The following is a 13,001-nucleotide window of genomic DNA, read 5'->3' on the forward strand; positions in this document are numbered from 1 at the left end:
CATTTTGTAGATGTCAGATGGAAGCTTGTTTGGTTTTGTTTTTGGAGAAGTCTTTGCAGACCACCTGACCCAAGTAAACACCTGAATAACAACAACTCGGTACCAGGAAGAAGATTAGAGACTCCTCCCACTGGTCACGACTGTTGACACCTGCCAGAATACAAAGAAATTCATGTTACCCAGAATTCTCTTTGGAACGCGAGTAATGCATCCAAAGCGACCGCGGCCATTAGGTGACTAACTGCATTCACAATACATACCAGGCCATTGGGATTCCTTTAAACAGCTTTTGTTACTCATAGGAGAAAATCCTACTAGAACACAGTGAAAGCACTTCAAAGTTGAGCAGTGTCATTCTTGGCATCCAAGAGGCGCGACTAGGCAAGTAAACTAATCCTTCTCCATTCTTGGCCTCCAAGAATGGAGAATGAATTAGCCTAAAAGTTCTCCACAAAATAATGCAAATATCAAAAACAAAGACGCCTCTTCTATAACACAGTCTCAGAAGTTACACTTACATCCACATATCCAGAGCTGCACATTAGCAGTTTTTAATGAGTTTATCCGAAAAGAAAAATAAAAGTTTGCAACGCTCTGCCCAAGACTAGGTTGCCATCACACAACAACCAAATGGATACGACTCGAATTTATATAACTCTAAACATAACCTACAGGATAAGACCTCACCTTACACGGTACTACTCTGTAAACTTGAAACAAAAAAAAAGGAATACTTCAGGAGCTATTACCAAGAGCGAATTTCGTACAGCGACAAGATTTCTTTCTTTCCGTACCCTCTTCAATCATCAGAAGCCTTTGGGGAGTTCTCGGGGGTCTTTAAAGGTTCAGTCTTTTTACCTTTGTGTGTGGTAACAATCGCACGGAATTCTTCTACTACTGACGCATCCCTAAACTTCAAAGCAAAAGTAGAAAGGGCATCTTTCCCCTCACCGCCCGTACAAGAATTAATGCAAGCAAAAGTTATACCTCTCTTGTCCATGTTAGCAAGCTTCATGTCCGGGAAGAGACTAGCATTCAATATTAAACGCAAGTTACCTCTGGCTCTCATGATAAGTCTAGCTCGATCAGCAACAGAGGTAGAAATGTTCACTTTTAGTTCTCCCTTTCCTCGTTCCTTCCAACCGCCGTCAAGATACTCAAACAACACTGCATCAGCGTTAAAAAGAGCCTTCTCATTTTCTTCCCCAGTTTCTACAGGCACCTCTGGCATTGATGGGGCCACAATTTTAGTTGTAGTAGCATCCGATGACCCAGTAGAACCAAATGCAGGACTCCCATTTGAAGAGTTCCCTAGATTCAGTGGAGGAAAAGTAGGAGGTTTGTCACTTTTCAGCCCAAAGAGAGACACAGAACCAGAACCAAATGCAGGCCCGTCTGTCGGTATTGAACCAAAGGAAAACGAAGAACTGGAAAATCCAGTTCCAGCAAGACCAGTGAAGGCATTTTGGTTGCTCGCAAGACCCCCGAATGAGCTCAGAGGTGTTGTAGCGCCGGATGGATCAGTCTCACCCTCACCATTTTTTTCCGTCTTTTCTTTCTCATCTTCTTTGTTCTTGGTAGGCTCAGGGTCAGTAGAACTCTCACTAATTGGTACAGGTTTCTCCACACTCTCAGAAGATTCAGCAGTTTTTTCCTCAGTTTTGCTTTCTAACTGCTTATCTTTTCCATTTCTGGATTCAGTCTCAGACTCTCCCTTCACAATACCACTATCCACTTCATCTTCAACTGGTTTCTGACTAACTATCTGGGCTTCAACCGACGCGGTTGATACTGCACCAGTTTCAGCTTTCGGAGGAATCAAGCTGATACCGGCAAAAGGATTGGAAGATGCAGCCGCAGGTGTAGTTTTTCGACGAACTTTAACAATTCTTCTGGCGGCCAAAACTTCCTCACTGGCTCTTTTGAAAGTTCCGGTGTCTTGATCATGAGTTTCCTCGTCATCGTCAAGACCAGGGTTGTCTCGTGAGATTTCTGTCAAGGCACCCCTCTTTTTAGTAGGAGGATTATCCTTTTCTGCGTCACCCATGGTAAAGTTGAAACTTAAATAAAACTAAATATCCTCAAACCCTTCCTGTATAAATCGAGAGAATCCTGTTGCATAAAAACATCATGTTATAAAACTGCTATCAACAAATTTTACTTCTTATTTTGAAAACTAACCAAATCCGAAACAATAAAAAAATAAATATCTGAATCTGCAAGAGTCTAACATACTGTAAGAATTCAAAATCATATGTAAACTAGAGACATGAAAAAGCTTTTATTCTCAATCACCCGTGCTTGAAAATCAATAACATAAACGTCACTGACACTGGTAAATCCCATTGCTGACAACTAACAAGAAGTGCTTTGTCAACTGAGAATAAGAATTAGATTCTGAAGTATGCCAGAGAACAGAACTCCTAACACTAAGAAAGACTAGCACTAACAATTTGGCCATACAACATATATACGCATAGGAGGTTTTCAAATAGATAGTAAAGGTAACAACAAAACGGAAAACCAAGTGTAACACTCGATTCCTACAGATATTCAATTATACTTTGACTCATACCAGCAAAAGGTTGCAAAAAACGCCTAGATTTGTTTCCCTACACATCTTAAACAAACGAAACATGAGGTTCATAACGAAACTTCATAATCCATCAACGAGATATAATAAAAGACTCCAACATTCAAACCTTCTACAAACAGGAAAAGTAACGTCTACTTTAAATCAAATCAAAAAATACGAGCAACCCAAATTTGTTGCTACAAAAGGAATTAAAGAAGATGCAAATAATTAACAGCATACAAACAATTCAAGCTATGTTCACAATTGAAAGATAACTAAAAACACAAAACAAAACCCAGAATTCCAATTTTCCAACTGATTCAGCTTAGCTCATACCAAACAAAACACAAAACACATCAAATTGTCCCTTCCTCCCAACACAGCCCAAACTAAGAACAGAAACCATCATAGCAAAGAATCTTCAAAAAAAATTAACAGATATTACATCTTCAGCCCAACTACTTCTCCAACATATTTAACCTAAAACAAATTCCATAAATCACACAAAACCCTAACCTAAAATTAGGGTTTTAAATACATATGTCAACCTAATTCCTAAAATCTAACTAAAAGGGTTGTCAAATCAACCTTCAAAGCCTAATCTTATCAAAGGGTTTCACTAAAAATTACAGAAACACCAAAAACTCCAACAATCCAATGAAAAACCCATGAACCAAACAAAAAAAAAAAAGCCCAGAAAAATTAAAGATCAGAGAGAAGAACTTACGTTGAGCAATGGGTTTCTGATATCTCCGCCTCTGTGGTGGTGGTAGTAGTTGTAGAAGTGAAAAAGTAAGGGTTTTTTCTCCTGTGGTTGCTTCAACTGAGGAGAAAAAGAATAAAAAGAAGACGCAACGGAGAAAAGAAATTAATGAAATAAATAAATAATGAGAAATTAAATAAAAATCTGTCCTCAAATATATAGATCTGCTTTTATTTATTATTCTTAAAATTTTCAAACCATGTTATATCTTCCTACAAGGAACTATCATGCGCTGCTGGTCTTAAACTGAGCTTAATATTGTGAGCCGTTAGATTAAATGTTGAAGATTGATTATGTTCGTAGGATTTGACTTTGTATTATGGATAAAGAAATTTTTGTCGGTGCATATTAGATAATGGTAGGGTAATCATGCTAACTTGAACTGGGAAAAGAAAATTTGGAAGTATCGTTAATTTATTTATTTTTCGAAAAAGAGTCGAGCTCCAAAAAAAAAAAAAACTATTACTGATATGATTGCAAGTGAATTTCCTCTGTTGTGGTTAAAAGCTGAATAAAGCTCTTTTCCTAGAGCTTCTGGCCTCACCGGGGTATATTTCGGTCAATAAGAACATCCCGTTGTTTCACATCACCAATATTTTGTCCGGGAACACCATCGAATTTATTTTACTATTTAGACGAACGCCTAGGTTTCTAATCTGAAGGATTAAAAAAAAAGCTAAGCCGCGAAAAAAAGAAAACTCTAGGTTTTTCCGTCACTACACTAATATTTGACACCACTAATATTTGATATTTTTCGCATCATTTGAAACCTAAAATAACTAAACCCGCGCCTGAAACTCTCTTCCCCACGGCTTTCTCCGATTAATTTTTTCTTCCTCAATTTTGTTTACAGGTCAACGATGATTAGAAGAAAGAAAAATCATACCAAAACCGTGAAATAAGTCGTGTATATCACGGAGGAGAACATGCAGTCGAGATCAAGTAAACAAAACTCTCCCTCACGCTCATGAAACATTTTTGGATTATACCTATTTTTTAGGTTTAATTATATGCCGAATCCTTCTATAAAGTTTTAATCATCAGTTGATGTAAACTAGGATTGATTGATTTTGAAAATTAGGGTTAATTTTGATGGTAGTGCTTTTGTAAACTCGGGTTAGTCAGCTGGTGAAAGATTTTCCCTTTGTTATATAGATATTACTTCCCAGTTTTTTTTCTCAAGATATCACTTATATATTTTCTGAAGCGATCATATTTCTAAAATTATGATTTGTTTGAACAGTTTGAACACGGATACTGTTTGATTAGATGATCTTGAATAATTGATCCTGCATTCCTAACTGAACTTCTACGGTGAACTGAGCCCGTGCAGAGCACGGGTGCACGTCTAGTATTAATAATGTTGATTTAGGAAATCTAAAACCTTACAGAAAGTTTTAAAGATGATACAAAGTCATTCAATTTGTAGAGTCTCCACCGGTGAAGAACTAATTTATGTTCGCCAACAGCCTTAGCTTGCAAAGATATGGTGCGAGTTAGTTATGGCTTACGAGGGTGTATTGATTGATGTTGGGTTAGGATGGATATTGGGAATCTGGGATAGCTAAAATCATGTTGACTTGCATGGTTTTGCTATTTCAAGCTTGTTTTCAATGTTAGTTGATCAAAACTATATATTGATTGCTAGTCTACTAAGTCAAGTCTTGGATTAGGTTAGAATCAGGTATTTGAGTATCTGACATCACCCTCGAGAACTGAAGATCGACGAAGACATTTGGAGAACTTTGTATCAGGTATGTGAAGACTGGACCATTCTATTTTACTCATTATCTTACCATTCTATCTGTTAAGACTATGTTATATGACTTCTAGTAGATTTACAAAGAATAAATTTCGAGTCAAGCTTGTCTTGTTAAAAATCTCGAAATATGATTCAAGCAAAGATGTTCAATGGTCGTTAATAATATTAGTTCGAAACGATTTATTGTCAAAGAATTAATATGTGGATCAATTGAAAATTGCCCATACAAGTGATTTTATCATTTGTGAATGTTTTAAACATCATAAGAAATAAATTCATGAACTTTTGATATTCCTGCTCAGAGTAGGTTGGCAAATCACTTCGCAAACCATAGATATCTGAGTTTCAGAAATACAGGGAAGGTTGGAAACCAATTCGCACAATCAGTGGCGAACTGAATTCGTGTTGGTATTAAAAGGCTAGTAGTTGGTGAACTCGGTTCACGAACCGTATCACCTTGACTCATGAACAAGCCTTACGGTTCACAAACTGTTTCACCAACGGTCCTAGTAGAATTTAACAGATGCTCAGAGATTTATTTTTTAAATATGTTTAGCATAGCTATGACTCTCTTAAATACTTCTAAGACTTCAATGATCACTTAAACACTTATGTGTGTACATCATGATTACATTCTTAGATGTTTAAATGAACATCAATTTGCTTATTATTCACATGGCATATTTGCTAAACCCAACAGTCATGATACACGTTTCGTGACCTAAGCATGCTGTATATTCTTCTTTCGTATTTTCAAGACTAATTTTCACATGTTTTAATTAAAACCCTAATTAGAGTTTCATCTAAACAGAGAAAGTGTTTGCTTGATTCTCAAGTTATCTTAGCTTGAATTCTAAGCAACCCTCAGTCTTGAAAAATTATAAATAGAGATGCTCTTTCAACTAGGAAATTCAATCCATGACACTTTGTGTCCTAGTTTATTGCTAGATTCGTCCTCTATTGACCTAGGTTTCCTCTGAGAAACATAATTAGGTCTACGATTGAAAGACTTCGCTTTTGGGATTCATGAAGCCATGTATGACTATCTTTACCTTGATAGTTCGGGTATCTTGTTCTTGCTTTTATTGTTATCGAGGTTCTCGTAATATCTTTCAGGCAAGATAGATAAAAATCGCAAAGTTCTCTTCGTCTCGGACTTTGTGATTCCACAAGATAGATATCTGAAAATTGATCTTAAATGATTTTTTGAAGATTATTCTTGAAAGGTGGTAAAAAATACAGGCTTCCCATCTAAATGAGTGGAAGTGTTCCAGATTGTGAGGTTTTCTAGCTTTGTCTATTGCAAACAGATTTCCAAGTCTTGATCTTTGATCTAAAGCGAAATCAAATAGACTTATCTGTTTGAGGAAGATTGGTATCACTTAGGTTGAAGCAACTCTTGGGATGTAAAGGACGTCATCTAAGAAATCAATTGCATAAAGCCTTACAAGGTTTAAGAGACGTGAGGAGCGCGACTGTAACTGTATCGCTTGGAGGGTGGATTCGGTCTCAACTACATTGCAGTACAAAGTCTGATAGTACGCTAGTCTGTAGCGTCTTAATACAATTTGGTATTCAAATCTAGACGAGGTCCCGGGGTTTCTCTGCATTTGTGGTTTCCTCGTTAACAAAATTCTTGTGCGTGTGCTTTTTACTTTTTTGCTTCTTTTGATTGTTAAAAGTACTACACTAATTCATACTCTTATCAAAACAAAAAAGCTGGTGGCATACTTGGTACCCTTGCGTTTTCAATTGGTATTAGAGCAGGCAAACATTGTTAAACCTAACAAGTTTGTGTTTGTTAAACATTCTAAAAAACTGTATCTACGTACTAAAATGGTATCAAATGGATTTGATTATACTAAGTGTCTGGGAATTACCTCAAATGATCACTCCTTACTTGATTGTTCGGAATCCAAAGGTAATAATATAACTTCAGTCTCTGAAGGAGTATTACCCAAATCTCACAAAGTGTCAAATTCAAATTCAGAAGATGATCTTACTAAGAGTTGTAATGACTCATCAAAGATTATTGATCATCAAGACTCTGTAATAGAAGACCTACGAGAAGGGTATACTTACTATGCAGATGAACTCAACCAATCTCTTAATAGAGAACGTGACCTCTGTAAAGTTGTTGAATCTTTTCCTAAAAATACCAATAAACTTGTTCAAGAAATGCAACTACGAAAAGAAAAACTTGATATTCTTAATCTTGAGGATACTGTCAGAAAAATCACAGCTTAATAAAAACATATTGTTGAGACTTACATCGCTGAGATGGATAAGCTTCGGCGGCTGAAAGAAAATGATGAGTCTGCTCTTCTCATATCTCATGAGCGGTACAAATTATTGAGAAAGGAGAATATTTACTTAAAGCAAAATCCTTGACCAACACCTAATATTTTTATCAATTATGGAATAATATTTGGTGTTGAAAAAGTCACTCATGTTCCATCTGTGATACGATGGGAACATTCACATTGAAAAACGGTATATATAAAAGAGTATGATAAAGGTACGTTTCGTCTGATATTTTGAAGTATTGTTCTCATTGTGGAAAAAAAGGGTAATCTTGTTTCAGATTGTTTTCAGAGGAAGAAACAGAATAAAAATCTCCAAAAATTGCTTTCATATGCAATTAAGGAGGTAAATAGTATGTCAACATCTCCAGATCATAGTCACAAGACCTATGATAGAGTTGTTCAAGATTCTCCTCGAAATTTACATAAGTCGAGGAACTCTCGCGGTAAAATGTCCAATAAAAAGGACTCTTCCAATATCAGGTTTCCTTATGTTAAACAGATTTCACCTAGAAAAAACAAAATTGCGAAGCTCTCATGACTTCTTCTCACTGACACGGATTCCTCGAGGACCGCAACTTTCTTCTTTTGTCTTCACTGATCATCTGACTTGTGATCTTGACAGATCCAAGAGACGGAAACGACTGTCCAATCCCTCATCTGAAGAAGATGAAAGGATTAAAAACCCTTCTAAACTGCGCATTAGAAGAAGGAATACAAAATTTAAGAATTGTTCTACTCGTAAGATAAACAATGTCGAATTATCCATTATTGATACAACTGGTGAGTTACTTACATTCTCACCCTATCACTGCTTAGAAAGTTTGACAGGTGCATCGTCAAAGGTATCTTGAGAACTATGAGGAGTGCAAAAAAAATTAGAAATGTAATTACTCTTCTGATAATCGAGATTTCTCAATATTCATGATTGAGTTTTTTATTTGCTAATGTATGAAGAGGATTTTTTTTCCTTCAAAGATAGAGTCCAAAAACAAAATCTATGTTGTTGAGCCTGCTCCATCATATTTTGTGATTAACGTCTCTTTTCTCATAAACCCTTAAAAGGGTCTATACATTACCAACAAGATACATTTTTTTCACTAAGTTTGTCTCATAGACGCATATAATGCGTCTATTTTGATCTCAATTCTCTGTAATGTTAGTACCCATTTTTATACTTATTTTGGTATTTTATGTCTTTGTATGTATTTTGGAGAAATAAATATTTGTGGAAAAATTAGCTCGAAAAATGATGTTTGCACCCCCGGGAGAAATGTATCAAAGGCACTCAGAAAATGCGTTAAAGACACCCCGGAGATAAGTTGGAGGCACCCCAGAGAAGCGTTAAAAGCACCCATGAAAATTTATAAAGGCACATATGAGTTTTGCAATTTACACCCCACAAATTACTAAGGGAACCCCCAGTTGTTATTGGCACCGCCGTATTGGATAAGGGGCACCTTCTTCTTCCTTTTTTAAAAACGATCTAGGCGAGAAATACTAGTTTTGAATTTCAGTAACATCAATTTATTTGGATCGATTTCTAAAGAGATTTAACTGGATTTCTTGTCGTGTATGCAATTTAATTAAATCAGGGAAGTTATGTGTCTTGGATTTGAAGAAAAGATAATATTTTGATACATCTCGACAAATCAGGGAGGAGATATTCACGACATTGTTTGGTCTTATCTTTGGTAATTACGTGCAGTGGGAGAAATATATTCTTTATGCATTCGGATCTTCCAATTTTGGGAAGTTTATAACAACCCAAATACGCCTTAACAGAATTGTAGGAAGTTATTCTCGTACCTTGGCGGCGAAGAAAAGAAGGGATTAAACCAAAGATATTTGAGTTATTTTGGAACCATGTTGGCTATAAAAAAGGATGGTTGGGTGTCGCAACAGAGATATTGAGAGTTTTGGGGAAGATGCAAAGGTGTCGGAATAGAGAAATCAGAGTTGCATGAAACATCGCTGCTACTGCAGGAAGAAGACGAGTTGAAGAACATAAAACTGGAGAAGTGTGTCGCAGAGACAAAAGACTTTCAGCGACTAAAAATTGTTTCTTCCAACTATTTCTTGTAACAGTCGATTCTGCAACGCTTATAACCATTGCAGATTGGCTGATTTATTATTTTTCATATCTTCTCTTGTTCTAAAGCACTTTTGAGCCGTGAATAATTATTTTGAGTGCATTTTCGACATGAGGAGCTAAACCCCAATACTGGGATAACGTAGGACCATATTTCTTGCTTGTGGTAATTATATTTAATTCTTTTATAACTTTTTGCATTGATTTCAATTGATTTATGATTTTATGATTAATTGTGATTTTTTTTTGATGATGTATGCTTGGTCTTAGTATTTTTGATGTGACATGCTTATGATATATAGTTAATCTTTTAAAAAGTAACCTTGGCAAAGACATAAAGTCAATATTTTGTTATTATTTGAGCCATAATTGTCTAGAATAAAAATATGAATCGCATGATTGAATTTTATGGTGGAATCCTGATTCTCAGTCTCTCGTAATATTGTTATCATATTCATTTATTTTCTATCTTAATCAGAATTTAGGTCTAAAATTGAATCTCCACACGACCGAGTTGAACGAACTTTTACTACCACTTTATACAACAACATAAAAACACATCATTGTCTTTTGTTGGACTTGTCTTAAAACCTACTGATATATACTTGTATAGTCTACTAACATAACTTGGTTCACGTGAACGGGAACCCTAGTGACTTCCTTTCTGAAAAAGTAAGAGGTTTCCTAATCTTCTTCTAACTCTTAATCATGAACAATGTAAATAGTTGTCAGATCTGTTCACCTGTGATCATCTAACGAATGGGTAATTCAAAGAGGCCTCAAGAAACTATTATCATTGATGAAGATGAAGTCAAAGAAGAAACCTCATTGAAGACTTCCTTAAGAAAAATAGTGGTTGCGATGAAAGAACAAAATTCCTGGTATACTGAATCAATAAAGGATCTAAAATATTCTTGCAATGATTTTAAGGTTAAAATTACAAATATTCAATTCTCACATTATAGATGGTCAAACTAAAATTCTTGAAAAACAGAAGGTCGTGACTATAAACCAGGAGAAGCTCATCATAAAATGCAAGAAAGCTAGGAATTTGTTCCGGTTATTAACCGAAAGGTTGGAATCTTGACTCACTAACATGGTTTTTCGACTGTCAAACGAATCAAGGACCTTACTGACACGTTCTATGATGGTGTGCTTGAAAGGTATGAAGAGATTGATTAAGCTAAAAAAAATTCAATAGATTTTAGATGTCTTATTTATTCTTTTTACTAGTTAAATCCTTGTAGGAATTTTATTCTTATTGTTTAAGGGGGGACACTAGTTTTTTGAGTAGTTCTTATGTGTTACATTAGCTATTCCAAGTACTATCATCTTGCATGTTTGAAGTTTATTTAATTAAATTTTATTTTGGAAGATGACTTGCAGTACCTAATATTCATGGATTATATATATGTATTGCTTATTTTGTGAGATCTGTTCTTTTCTATCATATTCTGGTGATTAGAACATACATCTCATATTTTCTCATAGGTTAATCTCTTAACACTTGCAAAAGAGGAGTAAACTATTTTGAGAATGGCAGTATTGATCTCCCTACGATTACACTTTTGTGAATATACTGCTGCAGGATTCTGTAAGATGTTCTCTAGGAATCCACTTACTTCCTTGATTGCATAACTTCTAGGGGATAAGTGGTGAACTTTAATCTCTACGTCGAGTCATATCGCACTAATTTTTCTTTTGTTATAATTCTTATGTCGAGTCATATCGCACTAATTTTTCTTTTGTTCGGAACTGGCGCAGAGAATAGTTTTTTCGATGATTATTTTTCTCACGAAAATTTTGTATCTTAGTGCCTCTAACATTAAGATCGTTATTTTTAACTTCTTTGTTCGTAACTGGCGAGAAGAAAGAAAAATATTGGGATACAAAATTACTTTATTCGTAACTTGCGAGTAAGTTTGTTAATGTCCAAATAAAATTCTGCTCTTGTGATTATAGTAAAGGTCTCTCATGTTATTCTTCCAGGAATTACATCAAATAGGGGAGAGTTCTTTTGAACTTGTGCTTAAACGTAATATCTTTTTGGCGAGAGCGGATGCGGAATTGTAGGAGATTCTTGTACCTTTACGTCTCCTTGACGCAAACCGAGTTTTCTTGGTGAAATTGTTTGAACTAAAAGCTGGTATGTGTTCTATAGTCTTGACCCTATTTTGTTTAATTCATTGTGATCCTTGTTTGTCTCCTTTGCCAATTTCGTTGACAAAAAGAGGGGAGAATTATTAAGTAGTATCTTACTACAACATATGGCTTTTCAGAGCATTATGTAAGGGGGAGTGGATTATTATCTATAGGTTTTACCTATTTTACAAGAGATGTAAGTATTAACTAAGGAGGAGAACATATCACCGTAGTATTGCTTCAAAGTTGCAGAGCAATTGAACTTTGAGGAAGGTATCAATACTATGCTTATGTATAATAACCAATGAGTAAAATGTTTTTTCATTCTAATGAAACTCTTTTCGAGTATTCTCATAAGGTTTTATAGCTACGGATCTCAACAATAAAGGTGCTAAACGAACACATGCAAAACCATAGAAGAACTTGAAGTATGAAGAATTCAAGACGTTTGTTGAAGATCCAAGGATATCAAGCATAGTGGACTTTGATATGAAAAGTGTATTTATTTTGAATCCATATGTATTGAATAGTTTCATCACTAAAATTGACAAAAGGGGAGATTGTTAGAGCAATGCTCGGTTGAACCCACAAGTTTTGCTATCTCAAGCTTGTTATCAATGTTAGTTGGTCAAAACTATATCTTGATTTCTTGTCTACTAAGTCAAGTCTCGGACTAGGTTAGAATTTGGTAGTTGAGTATCATACATCACCCTCCAACAATGAAGGTCGATGAAGATATTTGGAGAAATTTTGTATCAGGTATGTGAAAACTGAACCATTCTATTATACTCACTATCTTACATTCTATATGTTAAGACTATGTCATATGACTTCTAGTAGATTAACAAAGAATAAATTTCGAGTCAAGCTTGTCTTGTTAAAAATCTCAAAATATGATTCTAGCAACGATGTTCAACGGTCCTTAACAATATTAGTTCGAAACAATTTATTGTCCGAGAATTAATTTGTGGACCAATTGAAAATTGCCCATACAAGTGATTTTATCATTTGAGAATGTTTCAAATATCATAAGAGATAAATTCATGAATCTATGATATTTTTGCTCAGGGTAGGTTGGAAAACCACTTTGAAAACCATAGATATCCGAGTTTCAGAAATACAGGAAAGGTTGACGAACCAGTTCGCAAACCGTAAGTTCAGATTTATGACAGTTCACGAAACGCAGCCATCTGAGTTTGAGAGTATTTTAGGGTCAGCGAACCCAGTTCACGAACTGTAGCACCCTGATTCGTGAACAAGTCTTACGCTTCACGTATTATTTCACCAACTGTCCCAGTAGAATTTAGCAGATGCTCAAAGACTTATTTTTAAAATATGTTTAGCATTGCTATGAATTTCATAAA

At 35.3% G+C, this 13,001-nt stretch overlaps 1 protein-coding gene across 1 annotated transcript; it reads right to left on the reverse strand.

Annotated features, from left to right (window-relative positions):
• Positions 1-465: 465 nt before the first annotated feature.
• Positions 466-3,459, reverse strand: LOC113299772 (nuclear pore complex protein NUP50A-like). Its single transcript, XM_026548856.1, has 2 exons — positions 3,303-3,459; positions 466-2,112 (listed from the first exon to the last, which is right to left on the reverse strand). Exon 2 carries the CDS (start codon positions 2,045-2,047, stop codon positions 800-802), a length of 1,248 nt encoding a protein of 415 aa, XP_026404641.1. The 5' UTR covers positions 2,048-2,112; positions 3,303-3,459; the 3' UTR covers positions 466-799.
• Positions 3,460-13,001: the final 9,542 nt, after the last annotated feature.

The sequence above is a fragment of the Papaver somniferum genome, chromosome 7, assembly GCF_003573695.1.
Source record: "Papaver somniferum cultivar HN1 chromosome 7, ASM357369v1, whole genome shotgun sequence".
NCBI classification, from domain to species: Eukaryota; Viridiplantae; Streptophyta; class Magnoliopsida; order Ranunculales; family Papaveraceae; genus Papaver; species Papaver somniferum.

Coding starts and splice junctions, on each gene's coding strand:
- LOC113299772 (XM_026548856.1), bottom strand. CDS start 2,047: ATGGGTGACGCAGAAAAGGATAATCCTCCTACTAAAAAGAGGGGTGCC.